This window comes from Podarcis cretensis, assembly GCF_951804945.1.
Source record: "Podarcis cretensis genome assembly, chromosome: 1".
Classification (NCBI taxonomy): Eukaryota; Metazoa; Chordata; class Lepidosauria; order Squamata; family Lacertidae; genus Podarcis; species Podarcis cretensis.
Window position 1 is genome coordinate 100,623,142 of NC_137170.1, and position 27,348 is coordinate 100,650,489.

The 27,348-nt window shown below is 41.3% G+C and overlaps 1 protein-coding gene across 1 annotated transcript; it reads right to left on the reverse strand.

Moving 5' to 3' along the window:
* Window positions 1-310: 310 nt before the first annotated feature.
* NXPH2 (neurexophilin 2) lies at window positions 311-26,371 on the reverse strand. The gene is made up of 2 exons (XM_079994813.1): window positions 26,100-26,371; window positions 311-2,218 (listed from the first exon to the last, which is right to left on the reverse strand). Exons 1-2 carry the CDS (start codon window positions 26,157-26,159, stop codon window positions 1,475-1,477), a joined length of 804 nt encoding a protein of 267 aa, XP_079850939.1. The 5' UTR covers window positions 26,160-26,371; the 3' UTR covers window positions 311-1,474.
* Window positions 26,372-27,348: the final 977 nt, after the last annotated feature.

A 27,348-nucleotide genomic window follows, 5' to 3' on the forward strand; every position in this document is an offset into this window, starting at 1 on the left:
TTTTAAATATTTTTTGTATTATGTGGCTCTATCGATATACTTTTGTATGTTCTGACCACTGACATGGGAGGCAAGCTCCCTCCATTTCCTGTACTTGGCTGATTTTATTCATTTGTCAAAAGCACTTTTAAACAGCTTAGTCTATACTGATGTTGGAGTGGGGGGGGGGTCTCACATTTAGAATGAACAAAAACGAAACAAGCAGTACAGTACAATGAAATAAACCCATAAAATATGTCAACAGGTAACAGGAGCAGATAAAGCAAGGGCAGACTGAACAAAAACCAATGAACTCACTACACCCTTAAAATGTCTGGGCTAAAAGATAAATTTTAATCTGGCACTAAAAAGATACTAGCCACACATTTGAAGGGGGAGGACACAGCCTAGAGTTGGGCAATAAACCCAGAACACACTTTTTTTGCTCATTAGTGGGTCTCAGTCACTAACAACTATGAAAATGGAAGGTGTCGTTCTAAAACATGGCTTTTAAGCATGGCTTCAGAGGTGAGCAACTGACCCACCCTCACTTGCATTAACTGGGCTCAGTTCTGCTGTATTCAAGCTCAATGGCAAGTCAGTGACAGCTCTTGTGAATGATTCATTCATGAAGACAGTTTATACAAATCTCATAGAAATTCTTTTAAATATTCAATTCCTACAGAACATTTGCCAAAGCTTTAGGCAAAATTCATAGGAACTCTAGTGTTGGGCAAGCCCCTCCCTATAATAGTACTCCCATCCAAATCTTCTGGAAATGTCTTGACTTCCCTCAAAATTTCTACAGACATCTCTACTTGAACCTCAATATTTACCCTGACGTGTTTATTGGCAGTCGTGTTATGACTTTCCTCTAACACCAATGAAGTGTGCTCCCCCCCATTCTAAATATTAATCTGCTATTCCAGCAACTCCTAGAGAAGACAGATAATGTGTACATTGCTTGCATGGGGTCTGTTGTTTCTCTTTGTCCATATAGTGGCAGTGTCTGGTGTTTCCTCTACAACTGATGGGAACAGACACAATAACAAATGATTATTCATTTTTTGAAATGACATTTTGTTATCTGAATGCCTAAATATATATGGCAACAGCTTAAACTTAGGGCCAGTTCACATACTCATGAACATCACTTGCTTAGACATTATGTTGAACTTGCAGCAGAAATGTTGAATTGATTTCACTGAAAGACTTCCAAGTGCTATGAAAGTGCCATTGATGGTGTTTGATCTTTGAGGGTGTTCACTGACACATGCAAATTGCCACTTGATGTTGTAGCCATCAAGTGAAGAACATGCACAGGTGAACCAGCCCATCAAGAGAGGATTATTTTCTCTTGGGAGAGAGATTATTGTTGCTATAACCTGATTAGGAATCCCTGTCCAAAAGAAGCTTAAAGTGGAATTTTAGACAGCTTATCAATACACTGATTTATCAGTCATTGGGGGGGGGGGTAGGGAGAGAATGGATTATATCATCCAGATGACAAATACGGTGTTTCACTGTGGTAGTTGTAATCAGGACAGACTTTTTGCACCAGTTTGTAATCAACGCTGTAAAAAGCAATGTAAATACAGATGACTTTAAATGGTTTAGAACACAGCCAGGACACATGGCTTTGTGTCTGCTCTTGGTAGCAGATCTTCGAAGGGTCAAAATTACACAATGCAGTTTTCTTAGCCCTATCCGTTTTCTCATATTCAATTCGACAGTTGAAAGACTTGGACTCCTTGGTCTCTAGCGTTGACTGTGGTGAGGATTCAAACTCCACCACCTTAGAAGGTGGCACCAAGCTCACAGAAACATTTCCAAGGCCTGTGGAATTGTGCCGGAAATAAACACTGAAGGTTCCATTGCCATGGTCAACGATTTTCCCTGTTATGAGAAGATTCAGCTTCACAGTTTTGATGTTAGAATGGAAGTCACCCCACCCAAACATTTTCTTGAATTTCCCAGTTTTTACAATTGGTCTGCGTTTAGTTCGTGCAAGAGATTCCTGAACCTCAGTGATGTTGGATAACCAATCCCAAAAGTTGTCTATACTGTCTGAATATGACATCTGTCCATGTTTCAGTGCTGGGGATGGCTTAACAAAGAGGCGTAAAGGGTTGATGATCCTCGAATTGACTACATTATCAACTAGTGTGTCTGCAGGATCTTTGTCTTCCCAGTTTAGTAAGTCTGTGGCATGGATGATCTGCTTAGCATCACAAAAGATCTGTTTCAAAAGAGAGAGAGAAGAAGATAAATATTAAAAACTAACATGTGATATTAAATTAAGTTAAAAGATTCTTGCCCTGACTTTACTGTGAAAACACTCAAGACAGCTTATATCTGCATTGTGATATTGAGTGACTATTTTGTTAACTGGGCTCAGTTCTGCTAGGTTCTAGATACATGCTCTGCCCTTTTAGATGTGCCTGAATGAGTGGCAATCACACCTGACTGCATCTGAAGAAAGAGTGGAGACTCTTCTGTAGGGCAAGATTCTGAACCTCCTAAAATCTCCAATGCCATAGCCCTGCCATCTTTCTCTTGCCATCCTCAGTTAATGAGAGGCTTCCTAGATGCTTCTGCCCATCTCTCTGATCCTCAAAATCACTACCAGCAGGTCCCATCCTTTTCTCTCACAGAAATGGTTTCAGTAGGGCAATGGATTCTTTTGGTCATTTCCCTCCCTTTTTATCTGTAAGGAGCCACAGAGAAATGTGTATTTTTAAAACAACAACAACACCGCACTACATTCTAAGTACTTAAAAGAATGGTAAAATAAAATTAGTTAATAACTAGGTTGCAAGTACTTAATGAGCAATAACCTTTTTGAATTATTCACACATGTATATAAAAAGATTAAAATCTTATTCTTAAATACCAGTTTTATGTGGAAAGTGCATTGCAGTTCTTTGCTAATCTTCCTCTTAATATAAATCACTTTGAAAAATCATCTTTAATTATTTCTCTTTTTTTAAAGAAGATTGTATTTGCTTAAAATAGAAACTGATACATACTGGACTTTGGGCAGAAAACTCATTCTGTGATAATGGTTTAGCGTTATATGATATTTATCTCTGTATTTTAGAAAACCTACTTTTTATACAAATCAAATGTGACATATGAAGTCTATAGGCTTCTACTTAACCCCCCACCAGCAAATGTACCCCAACAAAGCCATCCAAATAAAACACCTGGTAGAAGTTAGTAAGCATGACACCATTTGCATGTAAAACAAAACATGTATTTACTTAGACCTCCTCCTTTCCAGTAAAACAGAATAGTTGTCCGTAAGTTATTGGGGTCAACAAAATCCCACAATGTAAAGTACAAACATCTTCTCAAATGGTGTGTGAAATCTAAGCCTTTACAAAAAGCATTTAAAATGTTCAGCAACATACATAAAACATAATTATAACAGTTGCACAAATACAACAGTGCAACAATCATGAGTAACAACAACAACAAATATTGCATTTTCTTAATACTAAATTATTGGTGCAGGGAGAGATTAACCTTAATGTTATCCAAGATATGGGGCAGAAGCTTTCACAGAACATTCGTTGCTTTCTCTGTTATGTGGATATCGGGGTTATATCCTAGTTCAAGGTTTTCATCTAACTTATACTAAGGCAATCACCTGTTCATCTAGCTTGGTATTGTCTACAATGAAAGGCAGTGGCTCTCTAGGGTTTCTGACACAGGTTTTCCCATCCTACATGAAGAATCCAGGGCTTGAACATGCCCCCACCCTGAGCTCTGGCTAATCATCTCCACAGACCCTGGTGCACCCTTGGAATCTCACACAGCTCATGGAGACTGTGGTGGTGAGTAACAATATATTCCCTGGAAATGGCTATTGCTTAGTGGCAGGGCACATGCCTTCACATGCAGAAGGGCCCAGGTAATGTTTTAAATAGGATCTCAGGCATTAATATTAAGAAAGAGCTGTAAAGAAACCATTTAAATCACAACAAAAGGAAAATCTCTTATGCAGCCTCATAACTACTCCATGGTTCTTTCCTTTTCCTTTTCTTTTTGCTCATATATTGCTTTAACAATACAAACTAACTTAAATGCTAGAACAAAGTAAACGTTTACATAATTCATGACTTGACAAAGCTTACCAATTCTGCAAGTGCATGCACATTAGAGTCATGCAATATCATACAAGTTTTCAGCATCTTACACTCAAGCCAGGCAAGAATAATGAAGTCTCCAACTGTCGTCAATCAGTGGCGTAGCGTGGGGGGTGCAGGGGGGGGGGGCAGCCGCACTGGGCGCAACATCTGGGGGTTAGAGTTAGGGGGCGCAAATCCACGGGTTAGGGGGCGCAAATTACTTGCCTTGCCCTGGGTGCTGACAACCCACACTACGCCACTGTTGTCAATTACACTAAAAAAAAATGCAATCCTAAACTGATCACATTATATTCCATTACAATTCTCTTATTGTAAGAAAATTATAACAGACACTAATAATTCAACATAATAAGCAGAGCCTGGACCTTACTGATAATTAAATGTGCTTTTCCTAAAGGCAAAGGCTGTGATAGGTTTTGTAGCAGCATATGTGATTGCTGTAAGGCGTTAAGATTTTAAGTAGCATGTACTTATTAGCTACACTATATTGAAAATCCATACCATATTCATTTTCTGGAATGTATTTTGTACCTATGCTTGTAGTACTAACCTTCAGTTCTAATACCCCCCTAATTCCCCCACCCCTGTTGCTAAAGCATTTTGCTCTTGTTACATTTGCATTGATGCTATGAGGAAGGAGAAAATGGGCACAAGGGGCTGTGAGTGGCGGCTCCAAAACTGCCCTTCATGTGGAACTCTTGTGATGCTAATCCCTTATCCCTGTCTTGAAACTGCAGTACAGTGGTACCTCAGTTTACGAACTTCATCCGTTCCAGAAGTCCCATTATTAAACCAAAACCGTTCTTAAACCGAGGCACGCTTTCCCTAATGAGGCCTCCCGCAGCCAGTGCCATTCCACCATTCGGATTCCGTTCTTAGACTAAGGTAAAGTTCTCAAAGCGGGACACTATTTCCAGTTTTGCAGAGTTTGTAAACCAAATCGTTCTTAAACTGGACTGTTCTTAAACCGAGGCACCACTGTATTCACCCTTATGCAGCAGAACAGTTCATCTGTTTTACAGAATAGGAACAGAGTTAAGTCCTGGTGAAACTATGCCCTGAGGCTTCTGCTAGTAGGACTCATTAGCTGGATCCTGCCCTTGGTTTGCATATTGTTTCAGAAGGGGTTAATGAGATAGGTTTGCCTGTCAGGGAACTGCCATCGGAGCCAAGGGTGGAGGTACGGCTCCCCAATGACGCTGGAGAGGGAACCAGCAAGGAGAGAGGGAGAGCTTCCTCTGGGGAAGGAAATCAGCGTGATGCCAGGAGGAAAGGGGAGGCTGAGAGGGAGGGCTCCGAGACTCTTCCACCAGCGGAGAGAGCACAGGACCTCCGCTGGGCATGCCCACTCTGCGCAGAAAGCTTCCGCGCAGGGAGGCTAGGCGGAGACTTGGTGTCAAAGAACTTTTATGTTGGAAGAAGTTCAGGAAACGCCCACTGACGGATTCTGCCAGTGATTGAGACAGCCACGGTGTAAGGGCTGTCCAGCCAGGGAAAGTTTCAGCCAGACAACCCAGCTTGGAGCAGTGGCGGCTTACGCACAAGCAACCCCAATTCCCATTACATTGCCATTAAATGCAAACTAAAACAAATCCCACCACCCCCATCTCCATCTTCCACTGCAGAATGGTTCCTCCCACACTGTATTTGGAGACTTGTTTGGGGTTTTTTAAGTATCCACATTGTAGTCCAATGTTAACTGTGGATTTCATCTTTACACTTGGATCTTTTTAAATAGCCATCACACAATATGTGACTGTACCTATCCCACCCCCCGCCCCATCATAGAAGTAATAATTGAAGAGTGAATTTCAGTGTTTGCAGTTTAAAAATATCATTTGCGTAGCCATCCATTGAGTCAGAACAGCAAAGACGCAGCTTTCAAAGAAAGCAGTTGAAGGCTGAACAACGTCTGATCCCCTCTCCGTCCCAATCCCCAGTAGTATATCATAGGGTTAAGTGGAAAACAGGCTTTCACAAACAGTTCTGGGGTGGGATTGGAGATCAGGGCAAGTCACTATCACATTAGGAATGTACAAATTCTGTTTCCCACCCAAGCAACGGGTAAAGCACCTTCTGTTATTACAGTTTTACTATGTTAATGAAAAGTGGCCAGAATTCCCTTGTTCAATAACATATATAATTGGATTGCTTTAACAATTCTGTCCTGTCTCCTGTAGTTAACTAAAATGACAAGCTGCTTCAGCAGGAAATAATGATTTTATTTTTTTAAAAACCCCTCTCATGATCAAATCTTGCAGCCCATTAAATTTTCTGCTTGTAAATGAATCTTATAAAGAACTATCCTCCCTGTAGAGGTACAAGCACACCAACGTCTCTGCTGACAAAACTGGAAAGCAGATCCAGCTGCACAAAACACGGCTATTCATGATTAGTGGTGCAACTTCCCCCAAAGCCATATCTCTTCTGAATCTTTAGGGAATTGTCAGAGAAGCATAATAGGAAAATGACAGAAAGTAGATGAGGAATGACAGAAGTGAACTATATATCAGAATACTAATTGAAGATATTAATATTTTCCCGTGTAATATATCATTTTCTGAAAAGCTGCTAGTGCTGATAAATACTAATAGAAGCCTGGAACAAAACTCGACAAAGGAAGAAGGGAGATAATTGCAAACTTTTCTTGGCTTGCCCAAAGCTTTAACTTTTTAAAAAAACTTTTTAGAAAATACCACCAAAAACTTGTTCAATTGACAAGAGGGAAAAAAACTCGCCACATTCAGCATTGCCTTGCAAAGAGCAATATCCAACTAAATCATACTTAAGAGTAGAACATTTGAAACTAATTGGTCTTGCCTGAGCATGGTTTATATTCAACTGCATCCATTTTAACTCAGTTGTAGTTTTGTCCCTGTTATCTAGCACCGCTTGAATAATCTTATTTTGTTGTTGTTATATTTATTTATTTATATCCCACCTACTCCCCAGACTGAGACACAAGGTGGCTAACAGATAAAATGGTAAAAGCTGAAAACATAGGAAAAATATTAAGTTCACACCTCCACATTCTAAATAGTTAGTGATAGCTAGCAACTCATGCTAGAGTAATATGTTGGGTAAGAAAACAGCAGTAACTGCTGCCATCTTGTTTTTGGAACAGACAGTTTATCATTATCAGAAATCAGTATGTACAGGTTAAAGCTCCTCTGTAGGCTAGCAAGGCTGATCTTAACACGTGTTGATATATACTACTGTTGTACTGTGTATTTTGGGTTTATGGATCGCAATAAAGCTGTGTGTGTGTGTTTATCATGAGCTGGAGGCGCAATGCCACTGCGTGGAATCAACTAACTGTGAGGCACAAAGAGCCTCACTTAGGAGGGAAATTCAAGTACAGTACAGTAGTCTGAAACTGTCTAGGCTCCTGAAGGGATGCTGGACCTCTGATTAGTTGCTTTACGTGTCTTCCCTGCAGCAATCATCCACCAGCTTGCTGTCTCCACATTCTAGATTCTGCTACTTAATACTGCAGCCACCTGGCTAAATAGTGTCATAACGCTACCTGTGTATGCATGACCAGCACAATTGAAAGTTTTAGTTTGGGAATCTATTTTCAGTTTTGTTTTCGTTTTCGTTTTAAAAAACTTAAATCAAGGGGTAGCTAACTTGTGGTGTGAACTCCCATCAGCCCTAGCCAGCATGACAAATGATTAGCGATAATGTGAGCTGTGGAAGCACTTTGAGCTTTGTTTGTTTGAAATCAAGGGGTATATAAATTTTATGAAATAAATAAATAGTCCAGCAATGGCCAAAGATTTGTTACTTTTAAGCTAAATACAAGCAAATATACTCATACATAGTAGATTTATGTGTACGGAAACTGGGGGAGAGCTTGCTCTTATACAGGGGTCAGCAAACTTTTTCAGCAGTGGACCGGTGTACTGTCCCTCAGACCTTGTGGGGGGCCGGACTATATTTGGGAGGGGGCGGAATGAATGAATTCCTATGCCCCACAAATAACCCAGAGATGCATTTTAAATAAAAGCACACATTCTACTCATGTAAAAACATGCTGATTCCCAGACTGTCCACGGGCTGGATTGAGAAGGCAATTGGGCCAGATCTGGCCCCCGGGCCTTAGTTTGCCTACCCATGCTCTTATATGTTGCCCTGAACTCCTAAGATGGCAGATGCGATAAAAATGCAATGCAATTCAGGAAAGGGGCTCCCTAGCTACTGCTTCCTATCTCTACATTACTGGGGCATCTGCTTCATTCTTCTACAGCAGGGTTGGAGAACCTGTGCCCTCCAGCTGTTATGGCTTCCGCCAGCCCTAATCAACACAGCCGATTGTCAGGGATTATGGGAACTGTAGTTCCGCAATATCTGGAGGGCCAGAGGTTCCTCAGCTCTACTCTACAGGTAAAAATGGTGATTGAGGATGATTATACCTGTGTTCCCCAAAAATGGGAACATCATTTTTGATGTGCATCAACCCTTAGTTAACTGCATGTTAGAGGACATTTTCAATTTACCATTTAAATACTTGCTCCCCAAGAAGTATAAATGATTCCCATTTCCCCAAGAAATTACAATGCACATGCAGATGCTCCGACACCTCTCTGGACAGCACCCAAATTAGTTTTTTGTGGGTTGCTGATTGAAACAAGCACAGCTAGCACTCATTTTCAACAAGCACCTGCTGACCACCCATCTGCTGAACTTTAGAGTTTAATGATTCTCCCCTCCTGCATACTTTTTTTTTAATGCCTGGGAGATTTCATTTTACCTTTGCTAAAATCAGTTCATTAAAATACTAATTTCAAACTGTAATTATCTGTTGGTTAGCTCTGCTGGTTGAACAAGCTATAGTGCTGATATACTCCCAACTGCAGAAAAGTTCACAGATGTTCCAGTCCCCAGGAGGCTCCGCTGTGCTCAGAGATAGTCTTGAAAGAGATTTAGGAAATGTGCTTTTAAGAGTCAAGCATTTGCACCCCAAGTGAATATATCAGGAAGAGTCAGAGGGGTAGGCAGTAACAAAAGTCAGTGCGATCTTAATAAACTGACCTCTTACGAAAATGCCACCTGGTTTTCCTTTATGCACAACAAACCCTTTAATTTTTTTAAAAAGCAGAAAGTCTGAACAAACTGTCCTTGCAACTATTTCCTTCAAGACTTTGAGAGGTTCATAAATCCTGACCATCTGGCTAAACAACAGGTAACACTACTGATCAAAAAGGACCCTGTTGATAACTTAAACACTTTGGTCAATGTGTTGCTACAGAGAGTTAAAATAGAACATTTATGAGTTTCAAATAAGGTATCAGCACCCCTCTATCCTACCAGCTCCCACCAGTTCCATCTGCTTAAAGAAACTCAAACCTAAGACATTATAGTTGGTGTTGGCTCCTTAGAAACAACCCAAAGGTTACAATAAGGTATATATTTTATTAGGTTGGAATATTACTAATTGGTGAGCAGGATTTTAGTTTTCCAGAAGGCTTCTTCAAGTTGGACATTAAATGAAATGGGGGAAGGGAGGGAGAGCCAGGCAAGATACTCCAACCCCAAAATCTGAAGTTTGCAATAGAGTCAAGGAGATGTTATTTAGAGTTAGTTGGATTTGACTCTGCTATGAGCAAAACAGGTTTCATGGTCCATTTCCTTCCAGTATTCACATCTGGAAGCACAGCACAGCTGGCTGTGATTTTGTTCCTCTCTGCTTTGTCTGAAGTTTGCAAACCAAACTGATCCACAGCAAGTCAATAGGGAAGAGCACAGTTGTAATGACACAATATATTTTTACAAACGAACACTTGATTTAAGCAAGGCAATGTATTGTTTTGGTAAACCTACAAGCCGGTAATAAGTATTTAAGATTGATTATGCATTGTTGCTGTTCGTTTTGGATAAGTCATTTTAATACTAATTTGAAATATATTACATATATATTTATATAAGGCTGTGTGATGCTAATTGTAGCATGCAGCTTCTCTTCTGGGCTGTCTACAAAGTTCTGCAGATATACTTCATTTGGGAGCCAAATTCTTTGCAGAAAAAGGTAATAACTCACCTGTTCAAAATACTGGGATGGGTGCTTTGCATTTATATGTCTAAGTTTAGGACAGATTTTTTAAAAAACCCCAAAACTTCTTCACTCATTGCATAACTAAATTAAAGAATTCACTTCCACAAAAGGCAGCGAGGGGCGACCAGTTTGGGTGGCTTTAAGAAATAGTTATACAAAATCATGGAGGGCCAGGGTCCTCCTGATTCACCTCCACCACTGAAGGTAGTTGCTGGGAATCGCAAACAGGAAGTATGCTATTGTGCTCAGGTTCTGCTTTGCAGGCTTTTCACGGGAATCTGGCTGGCAACTGCGAGAACAGTGCGCAGGATGAGATGGGCCCTTGTCCTGATCCAGCAGAGGTCTGTTCTTGTGTTTTTAAAGTAAGGTCCAGAAGAAACTCCAACCCCTATCTTTTTTTTTCAAGGGGCGTGCTGCCACATCCAATACTGACTGATAAGAAAAGTCAGTAACAGAGTACATTTTTTCTTAGATCCAAACAATATGTGACAGTCCCATTTTTTTATATTTTTTTGCATGTGCAGGGGAAGTCAAATTCTTTGCCTTGCTATGTGTCAGTGTTTGTTTGTTTCTTTGCAAAAAAATTCCCTGTCTGGCTTGGTTCCAGGATGGGAGGAAATTGGTTGGAGCTATAGAGCAAAGGCAGAGAAGAGGGGAAGATTTCACTCATGTGAGGCACGGGATCCAGGGCTAGGGCCGGTTGGGTCCAAAGGGAGAGAGGTAGATGGCATGGTCTAGGATGGGCTGGTGGTTCCAGGGCAAGCACACAATGAGGGTCAAAGTGTGGCATGGCCAGAGGAGTCAGTGAACCTTAAGCTGTTGCCTAGCCAAAGGGAGTCCTGATTGGCCTGTGGGAGACAGCTGACAGTATACTGTAGTACTGAAGTCCAGAGGGAGCCCTTTACCCATAGAGCCTACAGGGTTTGCCAGAGTTCTGCTGGAATAGGCATTTAAAATATCAGTGACTCTAGTTTGGGACCACTTCCTCACTGGAGATTTACATCTCCCCTCTCCTCATGTAAAATAATAATAATTTCAATCTTTGCTTTATATGTGTACAGAACAAGTGTGTGAATAAATAAATGGGGTTGTCTGATATCTGCTCTGCTCCTTCTTCACCGAATACTTCCAATAATTTGAGACAACTCCAGTATAATAATTAATGTCCTGGCTAAGACATGATCTTACTACCACAAATTTGTCACAAACTACTTCCTATAGCAGGCACAAAGTTCTTACAGCAAATGTTCTTTTTTGTTTCCTACTTTTTTTGTCTGCCTCTCATCTTTTAAACTAGGGAATAAGAGTTTAGAACTATTTAATTAAAGCTAAAGGTATACCTTATAGCTCTGGTAGACAGGAAGCTGAGTGAATTCCAGAACCTCTATTATTGTAACACATAAGAGATAATTAACAAAGGAAAATATTACAGTTATCTGCACCCTTTGAGAGTGTAACTAATGAACCTCTAACAGCTGCTCTTGAAAAATCAGCAACACTATCACTATCAATTTCTAGACAAAGCGCAGCTGACAGATGCTTGAAGTGATAAATCAGTCTACACTCGGATTAAAATAACAAGCCCCAGAAGACCTCTAAAAGACAAAGGTGTTGTACCAGTCTACTTCTAGGTTGCCTGGATTCTGTTAGAATGCAGATCAAATTGGTTTGCAAAGCACAAACGGTAGTGGGAAAGAAATCCAGCAATCAGTGCACTTGCATCAAACTTGGCAGTTCAAAAAAACCAAACAAAACCCAGTAAAACTATCACACACACACACACACACACACAGGAAACAGAGACTGAATTTCATTTCTGGTGCTATGGATACATGAAGTAAGTGCACTTCATTTCCCATACACATTTTAATTAAGCCTGTTTTAAGTTGGGCAGTTGTTTTAAAATGCAATGAATATCATTACTGAAACAGGGTATATGTTATTTCATTTTCTTTGTAAAAACAAAAAAACAAAAACGGGTGGGGGGCAATCTTATAACACATTGCTAAAAATGACTGATGTGCTGAGAACCCATTCACTCCAATGCTCTATGTGCCAAGTGAGATGGGCGAGAGAGTCAAAAAGTAGCAGAAGTGGCACCTAGGGAACCTTTTGGTCAGGCATGTCAATGACAATGTCAGATACGACAGGCGGGCTGACAATGCTGACACCACGCAGAGTACTGTGTCCATGACATCCCAGTGGATACTGAAATACTGTCCTGACTGGGTGCAACTTGGGCTTGCTTTAGCTGTTGCACTTTTTGCTATTGTCCAACGTATTTCTTTTAGCAATAAATTTCTTTAAAAAGCAAAATTATCTTGGAAGCTCCAACCACATAACTTTGGCCTCAAGTAAATTAGTTAAGATATCCCTCCCCTTCAAACTTTCCAACATTTCTTTTGTTTATTATTTATAAACTTGCCACTTCAAATAAAATACTGAGGTGGGGCACAATATAATATGCAGTAAAACAATATGCTGTATATGCTGTAATCTCCACTTCTCAGAAACTGACATCACTCAGGGTCAACTAGAAGTGACATTAATATTGAAATAGAGACTTAATGTTGTCTCTGCTGCCATGTTTCTTCTCAGCTTTTTATGTGGATGTATTATCTGCATCTATGGGCGGCCTCAAATCTATTAAAAATACATTAAAACATCACTCATTTAAAACTTCCCTAAACAGGGCCTTCAGATGTCTTCAAAAAGTCAGATAGTTGTCTGTTTCCTTGACATCTGACGGGAGGGTGTTCCACAGGGCGGGTGCCACTACTGAGAAGGCCCTCTGCCTGGTTCCCTGTAACTTTGGTGCTCGCAGTGAGGGAGCCAGAAGGCTCTCGGAGCTGGACATCAGTGTCCGGGCTGAACAATGGGGGTGAAGACACTCCTTCACAAACTTTTGATGAACTGGAAATTATTCTTAGAATATGATTTTGCCCAAAGATACTCTGGTTCTTGTGGGGAATTTCCTCCCAATGCAAATGCTGTATGGGACAATGGATTTTTCCCAGGACTGCAGCAAGGAAGGAAAGAGTTAATTTCCCTTTCTACCTGCTGTTCATTATTTTTAAAACCCCAAACCATGCATATTAAGGGCTGGATTCAGCTAATCTGGTGGACAAGCAGAACTATTTCCTCTGTGCTTCCCCCAAATCCACTCTAGAGGGTCAGGAGAACCCCCAGAACAGCATACAGGGGAATGAAATAGGAGGTCCTTCTATCTGAAAAGCAAAAAAACTTGCATCGACAGAACGACTATAATAGCACCAAGCTGAATTCGCCCCTCATGTCCAGTTTAGTCCTACTGAACGATCTATGAAGGATAACCAATAGCGGTTATAGAGAAGAAAATCCTGTTTGATGGAAGCAGTTGTTGCCCTGGACATGATACAGAAGGTAAACGCTTGCAATACTGGAGTCCTATAACTAGAACCACAGAAAACACAAAATAAACATATACCGAATAAGAAACAATTTGACAAAACTGAAAAGAGTTTGGAAGTGAAGATGATAACACTGTTAACTTGACAGAAACACAACTGAGTTTTTGTTTTTGTTTTTAGAAAGCTGTTATACAAACAGACACTCAATTCAGATCAAAACTGCAGTGACAGCAAAGAATTAAAGCCCCTTTCAGGCCACAGTCCCAATCCAGATAACCTACACCCCATGCATGCTATTTGATTAAAATTGTGAATTTCGGGAATGACATGACACCTAGTTTTGTCCTAGAGTCACCATGAACTGGCTTCTTGGTAGATTGGATCAGCAAGCCAGCAATGCTTGTCAAAGCTCCAATGTTATAATATTCTCAATGTTCCAGCTACACAGAGATCAAGATTCAACATTGCTTTACAAAGTTCTTCATCCCGTTTCACTCTGGGATGTTTACAAATAGACGGATCAGGATATTTCCCATCCATGTGTTCCTCCATAACCAAAAGTACACTCCATTTTAATTCTGCATTAATCTGCAATTCTCTACCCACACCATGTATGGGAATCCAATATTAAATATCTACTTAAATACATAAAGGTAAAGGGACCCCTGACCATTAGGTCCAGTTGTGGCCGACTCTGGGGTTGCGGCGCTCATCTCGCTTTACTGGCTGAGGGAGTCGGCGTACAGCTTCCGGGTCATGTGGCCAGCATGACTAAGCCACTTCTGGTGAACCAGAGCAGCGCACGGAAACGCCGTTTACCTTCCTGCCAGAGTGGTACCTATTTATCTACTTGCACTTCGATGTGTTTTCGAACTGCTAGGTTGGCAGGAGCTGGGACCGAGCAACGGGAGCTCACCCCGTTGCAGGGATTCAAACTGCCGACCTTCTGATCAGCAAGTCCTAGGCTCTGTGGTTTAACCCACAGCGCCACCCGCGTCCCTGCTTAAATACATATTTTAGTGCAAAATGTTTATTTTAAAAATATGTCTTTTGCTCACATGTTAAAATGTGTTTTGATGTGTGTGTGTTTTCAGCTGAGACCTATTTCATAACATTCAGAGAATTGCAAAAAAATCCTGATCTGTTTATGAATCCAGGAAGTGTGAATTAGGTTGATTCACTTAAAAAGGTGGATTTGAAATAGGTCACTAGGTGGGGTGGAGCTGCTATGCTAGCTTTCCAGCAGGTACGTCACTGTTGCTTAATGGCAGGGAGAGGTGAGGTCAGGGGTGTGTGCAAACATATCAGTGGAGCCAATCCAACACTCCTGCTTGTGTATTTGAACCAACACACCACTCTCCCTTCCAGGAACCTAGAATCTTAGCTCTACCTCACCTGGGAGGCCATGTCTCCCTCCATTCCTATTGCAACTCAAGGTGTGGAGACTTTGTGGCAAAGTTTGAAACAATGTGATGAACAAGCCATTAATGGAACAACAATTGAGATATGAGTGCCCTCTTTTAAAGATAGCTTCTTTCTTCTATGGAAGTAAAGGTACTGTTAACCCTATTTGATTCACTTACTAATTCCACTGATAAATATATATCTCCATTTAACTCTAACATGGTTTACAGTGTGCAGTCGTACATTGGTTCTTGAACAGAATGTGTTCCGGGAGTCTGTTTGACTCCCAGAACCATTCAAAAACCAAGGCGCGGCTTCTGATTGGCTGCAGAAGCGTCCTGCAGCCAATCAGAAGCTGGATGGGAAACGCCGGATGTTTGGCTTCTGAAAATCATTCAAAAACCAGAAAACTCACTTCCGGGTTTCGATTGTTCCGGTGCCAAGGCATTTTAAATCCATAGTAGGTCTGTACTGCTATACAAATATAGTCAGAAATGAGTTCCATTAAGTCTGAAGTAAGTATGTATAGGATTGCAACCTTAGCTGTTTATTCCTAGGTTTCCATTTCATCTGGTGTTGGCAGTTCCCCAAATCTGGTGATTTCAGTGTGAATTCACATAGCAGAACCCTGCAATTGTACACCTTCAGTGAAGTGAAGCATAACACAGAGGGCTTGTAGTCATCCTCAAATGAATCTGCTAATTAATTTTTTTCTAGTTTGCTCTGGTTTGTTGCATAGTCCAATTAAGCTGCTAAGCCAGTCACATCAGAGTAAATCAACCATACAGTTACATAATTTTTTTCCTAATAAACAGTAGTAATTACATGTACTAGGTTCTAAGGCCGCCAGATGCTCTAAAGCAAAAGCTTTAATTTATTTCATCTAAAAAAAATTCAAAGAAACAACCCATTCATGTGTGATAGTTTTTTTAATAAAACCAAATAAGTTAATTCTTATTTCAATGTAATGTAACTCAGATGCATAAAAGAAAAGTAGAGAGAATAAAGTAGCTATATCCCACTCTCACTCAGTTCACTGCCGATTTATTATCACTATATATATAATTATGCACACACAATGTTAACAACTCAGTCCTGTAAATGTCTCATCAGAAGTCAGGCCCATTTAGCTCCGTGGAACTTACTCCCAGGAACGTATGCACATGATTGCATCCTAAAGACTTCTTATGCTATAAAACTATTATAGCAAACACTGCCTGAGCGCTAAGAGAAACCTGACACAATAAATTCCACTCCAAAAAACACAGCAGTAAAAACTAGAATTCAAAAGTATTCTGAAGAAGTTGGTCTTGCAAGCTGAACAGGGTTCACTTCTGAGCTTGCAGTTGTTAGGCTTGGAATATCACAGCACAAATAGTAATTGCACTTTGGTTTAGAGGGAGGGCAACGTTCTCTGTCAGCTGTGACTCCTCTGCCTGAATAAGCACCAGAATGTCAAGACTGGGGAAGAACTACCATCTGTCAAAACATGGGTCCTTAAAAACTAGCAAGAAGTCACACAGTAAGTAGGAAAATGTAATATAAGCTAGATAGTTGTGTAACCAACTTAATGGGGATGCACAAACACTTCAGATGATTTCAGAAGTCAGCCAGAATGTTTTGGAGCACATAGATGTGCATATATCTGGGGCTTTCAGTATTATGGTAAATAATTCTTGCACCCAAAAGACTGACAGCACAGGACTGTTCTTTTAGAGTTAAATTTTATGGATCAAGCATCATTATTTTTAGAAGTAAAAGGACACAAATGTAGTGAGGCTTCTGGAGCGTGCTCTGGGCAAGATGCAGTTAGATCTTCCAGTAAGTCCACAGAGAAGCATAAATTGGAATCTCTTACACTTCTGGGCCTTGGGACTTTTCAGTCCTCCAAAACAGAGGAGACCAACACAGTGCTCTCCAGAAGTTTCTCAACTACAACTCCCATCATCCCTGAACATTGGGCATGGTGATTTGGGCTGATGGGAATTGTAGTCCAACAATGTGGAGGGCATCACATTGCTTGACCCAGCTCTAAAAGGATCTAGAGGTTGCATAATGCTAGTATTTATATAATTCCACAATATTTACATTCATCTAGGTGGTTCTTACTGCAGAAGAGCCTACCTGCTCTTCACCTGCCTTCATCAAATGTTGTGTGTAGTATGGTTTGCTGTCTGGCTGGGGGCAATGAAGGAAATGAAAAATAAAATAAAATTGTATGTTAAAATGCTAATAAGCCACAGCAGTGAACATCTAGGTTTTAAAGAAACCTGTTCTGATGGCAAAAGTGAGATTCTGACACACCAACTGTAGGAAACTGAGGCATTTTTGCTCCCCTAAATGTTTGAGGGGGCTTAGGAAGCCGAGTATGGTGAAGTTTTAGTGGCCAGCTCCTCCAGAATGCTTGGCCTCCTTCAGACAACACAATGTTGCATCATGTGTCACGTCTCTCTCACACACAATGAAAGCCAGGCCCCATCAATCTTAGGGGCAACTTGGCAGCTCTGCCTCATGACATATGTAACTCCATCTATAAAATAAGTGCGACCTGAAACAAAATGTTGCAGGGTGGAGTGCTCCTGGTCAGGGTTCTAGCCAGTCATACCCATTTCCTGGATACTCTATTCCACTTCCCCTTCCTTATTTTCCTCCTCCTCCAACAGTCAGTCATGCCTACTGAGTATGCTCAGTCCTCACTGAGTGGGGTTTTGTTTTTTGGGGGGAGTCCCCCTAAACAATTTTCATACTTATGCAAACCTTGGAGTCAACCCAAACCTGCTGACACATTTTGCATGTGGGTGGTGCCATATTATTTACTTATTTTAAAGATTTATATCCTACCTGAATTAATCTCAAGGTGGCTAACAACACAATAGGTTATAATAACACACACACATACCCAAAATAGCTTACGTATGCACACACAGCTTCAAGCTGTTGACTGGTGGGTGCAGCCGGAACATGCTTTCCTTTAGTTCTACAGTCCCAGGGTAACAAACTGTTGAAGCAGAAGATTCTTTATGAAGTTTTTCCTAATGTCTAGCTAAAATGAGTTTCTTTACCATCTCTACACATCAGTTCCAGTCTTGTCCTCTGAAGTAACAGAGAACAGGTCCACCCTATCTTCTTTGTGACAGCCTTTCAGGTATTTGGAAGCAGCTCCCATGCTTCCCTATAATCTTCTCCAGGCACAGGACTTGGATAGCCAACCCCTCAGCCTTTCTGGTAGCTAGGTGTAGGGTCCCTAGAGCTACACTCACCTATGGACCTGTAAAATTCTAAGCCTTTTTAGAGTGAGGGGAGATTCATATACAGTGGTATATACAGAGTTACAAACACCGCAGGTTACAAATTCTTCAGGTACCAAACTCTGCTAACCTAGAAGAGTTACCCCGAGTTGAGAACTTTGCCCCAGGATGAGAACAGAAATTGTGTGCTGGCGGCACAGTGGCAGCAAAAGGCCCCATTAGCAAAAGCACGTCTCTAGTTAAGAACAGTTTCAGGTTAAGAACGGACCTGCGGAATGAATGAAGTTCATAACTAGAGGTACCACTGTATGTTAATTCAGTTATAAATGCTGCATATCAATTCTCATTTGTGTTCTGGACTGTCTTCCAGTGATATGAGCTTAGACATTTATCACTGTTATACCCAGATATAAAAATTCGTGTCACCACTGGAGCCTTACCAGCAGCTATTTTACCAGTATTATTTCCTGTGACACTAACTATACTTTGTCTATATACAGAGAGAGAGCTTATATCACACCTCAGAAGTCTAGTTAAGTCTTATGCTGTATTACACATGATCTCCTTCAACAAAGAAACTGAACACTATAGCTACATTCAAGTTTATGGACACTGGTTATATGCTTAAAAATTGCATGAGCGTTTATCAGCTTTATTAACTCCAATTAAAAATCAAGTCCCTTTGCTGAATTATAGGCAACTCAATCCATCCCACCTCAATTAACATAGCAATCCTGATACACATACAATTTAGCATATTCCTCTCGTTATACAATCACATATTTTATAAAAAACACACCTAAACCCCAGTCTTATGCTAAAATTACAGTAAAAGTACATCAGTACAACTGACTATAAATTTACCATAAGGGAAAATATAAAGTTTTAAAACAAGCATTTTATATAGAATCTGAGATTCCTGTAGGAGGAAAATGTTCCATAACAATTCTACTTCTGCTTTAAATAAACTATATACAGATTGCAAACTGCCTAAAGTCTTTAAAGAGTAGGCAATGGCTGATATAAATAACTGAAGCACTTATGAACTAAAATGTACTTCTCACAACTAACTATTGCACAAGATTCACAGGATTAATCTCTCTCCAAATCCTGAAATTATTTATAGAATCAGCAATGCTTGCCAAGTGTCCTAAAACACTGCATACATTGCAGCAATCTAACCTAGAGGTTATGAGAGAATAAACAACAGAAGTTAGGCTATCCCTGTCCAGATAGGGGTGCAGCTGGGCACTCTGCACCACTGAGGCTACTGAGCCTCAGACGATAGCCAGAATCCAGCAGTATCACCAAACTATGTACCTGCTCATTCAGAGGGAGTATAACTCCATCAAGAGCAGACCATCTCCCATCCATTCAGTCTAGGGAGCTAACAGTGCTTCAGTCTTATTCAGACAGAGCTTCAGTTTGTTGGCTCTCATCCAGTCCACTACCAAGGCAAGACAATGGCCCAGCATATCCACTGCCATACCTGCAGATGTAAAGGAGAAGTAGAGCTGTGTGTCATCAGCATATTGCTGATAATGGACTCCAAAATTCCAGATAACCCCATTGAACGGTTTCATGTAGATGTTAAACAGCCCAAGGTTGCTTGAATACCAGTTGCTTCTAACCACAGGAGGCAAGAATGCTTTTGTGCTCAAATCCTGCTTGTAGTTTTCTCACAGGCATCTGGTCAGCCACTGAGGGAAAGGATGTTGGCCTGGATGGGCCAGTGGCCTGATTCAGCCGGCTCTTACTATGTTCTTATGTACACACCATACATTTAAAGCGTATGACTCTCCTCATACTGTACGCTTCTAGCATCACTTTAACTCTTGGAAATCATAGGAATGTTTTTGCTGTATCTACTTCCACATTTTAGCCAGACTTGCAGTGATCCACTTGTTCGTAAGTGGCAATGGCAAATAAAAATAATCCATTGTGCAGGGTTGTAACATCGGTCAATTGACTGCCTATTATGTGCCTGTGCTAAAATACGGCCCAAACTTCCACATGTCAAAAAAGGCAAGGCAAAAATGCAGCTAACTTTTTTTTAATTGCCTCGAGGTGTTGTGGAGATAGACCATGGGAGAAAGGGTTCCTTGACTGCCACCTTCCACATAGTTCATTATTAGTAATAAATAATACAGCTGACCTGAATTTAATGTCACTGCCCTCACTTATTGCCATTCGCTTATTTTTGTAATATCTCCCTCTTTTTTGTTCTGGTACTAATCAATTCATGCTTTAAATAATGGAACATTATTTGATAAGCCTTGCCTAGTCCAATGTCCAACTCTAGTTGGTTTTTTTAAAAGGGGGACCTCTGTCTTTCTAGAGCTCCTGTCTCCTTGCTTACTGTAGGTAAGACACAAAGGCAGCTCTAGGTGGTGCCTCCAGAAAGCAACCCTGTTTTAACATGAGACTGTGTTTTGTACAATTCCAGAACTGAAGGAAGAATGACAGAAAAAAGCTCCGTGTGGAGTATCTAGAATGCAGCCTGTTTAAATGTTTCGATGTTTGCATACAAGATGGAGAACCACGTTTGCTAGCACTGCGGGAAAAGCACTGTGCAATGCTGATGGCTTCTGTCCTCCTGGTTTCCTTCTTGTTATCTGGGAGACCAGGGTAGAATGGTAGTGAAAGGTGAATTGTGAGGAGAGGAGCAGTGTGTGGTAACAGGGAGATGGGCGTGGGTTCAGAAGGGAGGAGCCGGAGGTAGATAACCACAATCTGGGTTTTATGTAGAAGTCTGGTCAATTTTCTCTTTAAACACAGTCACATCCCGTACCTTCAACATTTTACCAAAAATGGTACATCACAAAGATGCCTAGCATTGTGACATAATTTTGCACATATTTAAAGTAGGCTATCCCAGGATGGAGGGGAGCAGTATGAATCTCACACTTAAAAAAAACACACACAACTTTGGTTGGCAATAGGAAAAAACTCTTTTATGCAAGACCCTTAATTTACTTTTAAAAATAATAATAATAGTTGTTTTACTGTATAGTCCATGCTTGTATGAGAAGCACCTCAATCATCAAGAAGTTTATTCTTAATCTATACTGAAAAATAATTCTATTTTAAAAAAGAAAACATCAAGGCAGCTAACTCTGTAATACACACCCACACCCACACCCACCCAAAAGCTAAAACACAGATACGTTTTAACCAAAAAATATCAAATTGAATATAAATAATAGAGAGCAACAAACTGCATACTTAACAACTTAAAAAAGAAAACTTATATTGCACGAGGTTTTTTGTTTTTGTTTTATCTCACCATTTGAATTTAAGGAAAACCCCTTCCCTCATACTATGAAAAAGACTTTTTAACAAAATAGCACCACATTTGATCAAGTTACAAATAAGCATTAAAGATACATCAGCACTTCTGTTAGCTATAAACATCATCAAGTGCTTTTGAAACCCTTTTCTGTATCCATAGGCAATGCAAAGCTTAATGCACCATTTGCAGAACCAGTTCATAGTCTGAGGACTTCCCTTTTATTATAAGCCTGCGCTGTGATTCATTTATTGTATGGATTTAAAATGTGGAGTATAAAACAGCAAAGCACTGCAGCTAGGTTTTGACAGCAACACCATACAATTTTTATTTAAATTTCCGTTGGTTGTTTTTTTTAACGTTAAATTTTGTTCATTTGGGAGCTGATTCTTAAAAGACTGTTTTGAAATATATATTTGACATCTTTGGCTTAGTTTTATTTTTCATTTGCAAGCACCACCAATGAAAATTGTAATAGATATGACAAAAATAATATACCAGGATTTGTTTGCAGGAATCTGTTAAATAGGCTTGATTCAGTGTTAACATCAGTGCCTTAGGGAGTGGGTTGTAAAATCCTCTTATACAAGGCACTTTTCTACTGCTAGTGCCTAAGATTGCACGGCTCCTCTAACCTAATTATTAACATGACACTGAATAATTTGTAGCAACAAAACAGCTGAATGGCCATTAACACTAGATTTAAAGAAATGGTATGCTATGACCTTAATACGTACTGGACAAAGCATTTTTTTTCCTTTTTACTATTTAGCCAATAACTACCCAGATTATTACTGACTGGAAACAGCAATATTGTTTTACATATATTGACTACCATAAAGTTAAACGAATGGTGAATTATGGTGAGTTTAATTATCTTTGATTAGCTACTATCTAGTTTGCAGGGGAAATGGATGGTGTGCAATTTTTTTTTACCACCAACAGCACTTTTTACTGTCTTCACAACCTGTATTAACTAAAAACACAGTCTTATAAATGTGTGTATAAATAAACAAAAGAAATAAATAAACAATGGAAGGAAGCCCCATTGAACACAGTGTAGCTTACCTTTGTGTAGATATGTCTACAATTAAATGTTTGGTTATTAATTTTTGCCTACACTAAGGCTGCAGTCGTATATACACTTACCTGAGAGTGAGCCCAGTTGAATACAGTGGGACTTACTTTTAAGTAAGTGTTTGCGGGGGCTGCAGCCTGGGGGCGGGGAAATAGGTATAACCTACAAGGTGGTATACCAAGGACATCCTATCAGTTGCAGTAAATGTTTTTCAACAACAGAGAGACTAATTTATTTGTTGTGAAGGAAAACTCATTGAATCATTAACAAGAGGGTGATTTTGTAAAACTTCAACTTCAAATAGCATCTATACAAGGAATCAAAATGGGTACAGCAAAATTAAATAGGCCTTTTGAATTTCTCTGCACAGAGAGACTTGCCAATTCATTATAGTTGCCATAAGATACTGCCCCCAATGTTTGTGTTTTTAAAGTTTTGTACTCTACAGTAAATTTCACCACATAAAAAAAGAAGTTCTGGTTTGTTTGTTTTTAAACGTTTCTTTCTCTCATTGGCAAAAATGCTTGTTACTGTTTATGGATATTGTCCATGTCTATCTTTGATTGTCCATGTCATCTGACTCTACAAATTGTACACCTGGAAGGCACTGGTCATTTAAAAGTACATGTGCACAACTAAATAGCAGACAACATGGTAATACTGTGTCTATGATATGCAAAAAAATGTTAAGCACAGCTTTGTATTTGTAATTAGCATATGTTATTGAGTCCCATAGGGCTTACTCCCATCCCAAGGGCTTTTATGGGAAGGGGGAGCATGATAGAAATCTAAATAAATAAAATGTGTAGGATTGCAGGGTTACTTGGATTAATTTTTTAACTCTAGGACTACTTCCCTCTTAAGAATTCTATGATAAAAGTGTTTCATTACACCACTGATGGAGATTTCTCTAACAGCACAGAAAATGAGCTACTCCCCATGGAACTGTTAGGCTATCAGCTGTGAACAGGTACTCCCTTGTGTGCATTTCCCTCCCCTTACAAGAAAACAGCTTTTGATCCTTTAAAGTAATCAACACAAAGCAATTGTTGTAAAGCCACAGCAAAAAAGTTGACATCATCCAATAAAATGTGGAATAAAACCAATGTCCATCAGAAGTTTTAATCGGTTCCTTTGATTATCTGGTTGATTTAAAGTAACAAAAATAAAAATGGGTCAGGGTATTTCGATTTACCTCTTTCCTGACCAGCAACTTTGTAATCCATTAACTGCTTTCCATTCACATCCCTAACCCCTGTGTGGTGTTTAGCTGGAAACTCTGCTGTAAGAATATAAACAGCCTTTTATTGTTCAAAAAAGCAAAGCAGTGTGAAAGCAAATATGAGTGCCTTATCGCAGAGCTGCAGCTCCGCACTTCACTGCTATGATAAAGTGCCACAGCAAAAAAAAAAGGAAAAAGGAAAACAGCCCCACAACATTACAAGACAAGCACAATCCAAAACCGGATTAGAATTTGCCATAAGCTTCCTCAAAAACTAATCAATCAACTCATGCTGTAATATTAGAATCCAGCTCTTAAGGAGGCTGTCTAATCCCTTCAAGGTTTATTACACATCCCCTTATTGACTGTAGTCACACACACACATAAACTTTCAGCCAGAATGCAGCCATGAGGAGAAAAACAAAACTTTGTATCCTGTTGTGTGCAAACAATTAACATCTTCCTGAAATGGAGTATGATGAAATACGATTGCAATGCTATTTTTGTTTGATTTAGCTCCTTTTGCTGCCTTACTCCATATATTTAATGCCCCAGTTAGTTATTCAAGTAAGCTTGTTACAACTATTTACAACTGTATTCTCTACACTCTGGTTAGTAGCAGTGTCTCGCTTGGAGTTCTCCACAACTTCAGCAAACCAGCTTTTGCCATTTGCTTCTGACTGCAATCTTCGGTTTACTCCCATTATATTCTGCAGGGTTTACTGCTAAGTACAGCAAAGGTATTTACAACTGAGCTGTAGTCCACCCCAAAGCCACAAGATACCGCAAGAGAATAGACAGCAGTACTGTACTTTTACATCATCTATAGGAAATGTAAAACGAATTTTCAAACTACGAAAAGCAAAGAAATTTAATTTAAGCTGCAATCCTATGCAGTTACATGAAAATAAAGTACCACTGAAAACAGTTGCTCCAGAGTAAACATGCACAGGGTCCAGCTGCATGAGCACCAGATAATTGCATAAGTAGTTTATTGTTTGAGTGAGTGGCTGTCAACAGTACAAGATTCTTATTTACAGGTAAATATTCTCAGATAAAACAAAATAAAATATTAATTATAAATTAAAATAAACTTATTTGCAAATTGCTTAGGACCAACCAAAGTGGACCCTAGTCCGCGAAAGCTTGTGCCATAACACAACTGTTAGTCTTCAACGTACCACAAGGCTACACAAGGTGATGGTGATGTATTGATGTATTAAATTAGTATGTAAGACTTCTAAGTAAAAAGTTGCTTCATAGTTGCACCACACAACATCCTGTTTAACAACATCGATTCAGAATCGTAATATTGAGGAAACAAAGCCTGCAAATATATGAGCTACCAAAAAAACGAAATCTGCTCAACAGGCACATGATTTCTTGTAAATTAGAAAACTGTAAGAAGCAACAATGTAACTAACTTTCTCTAGAGGCACCAGATATGGAGATGATTGTAAAAAGCCAGTTCTTTACTATCCAAGATTTCCAAAGGGCTTATGGCAGTGCAACCCTAGGCATGTCTACTCAGAGGAAAGCCCCTCTGAGTTCAGGGGCACCTACTCCTGCGTAGCTGTGTTTAGAGTTGCAGCCTTACACTAACAGCAGATAAATGGAAGATCCGAAAACCTTAGTCCAAAGCCGACAATATTCAACATGTTGGACACAGGCCTTTCGGGAATCCCAGTTGAAAACTGAAAAAAAACAAGAGGATATTGTTAAGCAATCCCGCCTTGGGCTTTACTGGGCTGCTCTAACTCAGTCGAATTCTTTCCCCTCCGAAAGCGAACAGTTGCGTGTTCCCCGTCGAAACGACAGCATCGGAAGAGACGCCAGGTGCGCCCAGGAGCTCCGTAGGTTTCTTTGGCTGCTTAGAAAAGGGAAAAGTTTCCACCAAGCATCCGAGCCCAAGCGATCGAATCGAAACGCTCACCCTCCTCCTTCGCAAACCAAAGACACCCCAGGCGCGGCCAGCTAGTGAGAGATCTGGCCATCGAGCCGCGCGAAATGTTGGCGGCAGAGGCAGGTGCGCGCCCCATTCATTCCCTGGCATCGCTGAGATGGATGGTCCACTCCCCACCCCCCAAAAAAAAGAGAGAGCAAGGGTGGGAGAAGAGATGGAGAAGGGGAGAAAACCCGAAAAAGAGAAAGGAAAGACCTCATGCTAAAGCCACCCCGGTTCGTTACGAACTTCTCCAGCGGTCCTAAAGCTTGCAGAGAAATCGGGAGGCCAAGCCTAAGAGCGCACTCGGTTTGCGCGCAGGCGAAGCGGGAGACTTACAAGCGGGAGGAAGCTGTGCATCACCACCAGGAGAGGCAGGGGCTGCCGCAGGTGCGCCATCCTGGCTCGGGAGTCTTAAGAGATGCTCTCCTTTCCTCGGGTCTGGCTCATCTCCACTTTAGGGGGCAGGACGGAGTCCAGGGACATAGCACGGCGCGGCGGCGGCGGCGGCGGCGGCTTGGTCGCCGTCTTCTTCTGCCTCCAGAAACTGCCACACGGCAGACATACACGCGCTCGCGGAGAGGCGCGCGCCCGTCAGAGCGGACGGGCAGAGAAGAAGAAGAAGAAGAAGAAGAAGAGCCCCCGCGAAGACCCCGAGGCAAATCCTCCGGCGCTCACTCGCGCAGGCGCCTCTTGGGGTCCCCTTTCGCGCTGGCGGCGAGGCGGGAAAGAGCCGCGCAAATGGCCGGAATCAACGGCTGAACGTCGAGGGGTCCCTGGGAGAGGTGGGAGGGGCGGGCGAGAGTGAGGGCATTTTCACACACGCCCCGTGAAGAGAGGCGGCGGCGGCGGCGGCGGAGCAGCGCTATGCCAGCCGCGCGCGTCAAGCAACTCGGCGGCGCCTCCCCGGCTGCCTGGAGCGGGCGAGGGAACAGGAGGAGGGCGCTTTGTTCGCGCTTGGCGGGAAAGCGCTCTGAGGCGGCGGAGCGCGGAGGGGCGTGGCTCAGCCCGGGGCGTATTAATGAACGCAGTTGGGAGCCGGGTGGGAAGTGTGTGAGGCGGCCGGGGGGGGAGGGGCGGCGGTTTTGGGTCCTTATGGGGACCCCTTGTGGTAACACGCCTTTGGACGAGCTCCCTTGCGGACGGAAGAAAACCTTCCCAGCAAGGGGCAGAGGGATGCCTGAGGTGTGCCAGGTGGGTGGTCCCACCTCGTCTCCACCCGGGAAGGAGCAGAAGGGCGCTGCCCAGAGAAAGAAGGGAGCAGCCAACTCTGCCCGTTTTCCAGCCCAGGGAGGGAGAGAGCGCGGGAGTCAGCTGAAGTGGGCAAGGCAGTGGAAGAGTTCCTGCCTGAAACCCTGCAGAGCTTTCGGTCAGTAGGCAATATGGAACCAATGGTGCTGACTCAGCATAAGGCAGCTTCCGGTGTTCAGGTGTTGCTTCTTCTCATCACCAGCCTGCCAGCCTCTTTGGCTCTGCGATGGTCTGCCTGCTGGCTCTCTTTGGGCAACAGAGTTAGGGAGAATTGGATGCAGTTCTCACCACTGTGCCTTCCATGCAGAGGCAGCGCTAGTGAGCAAGAGGATGTATC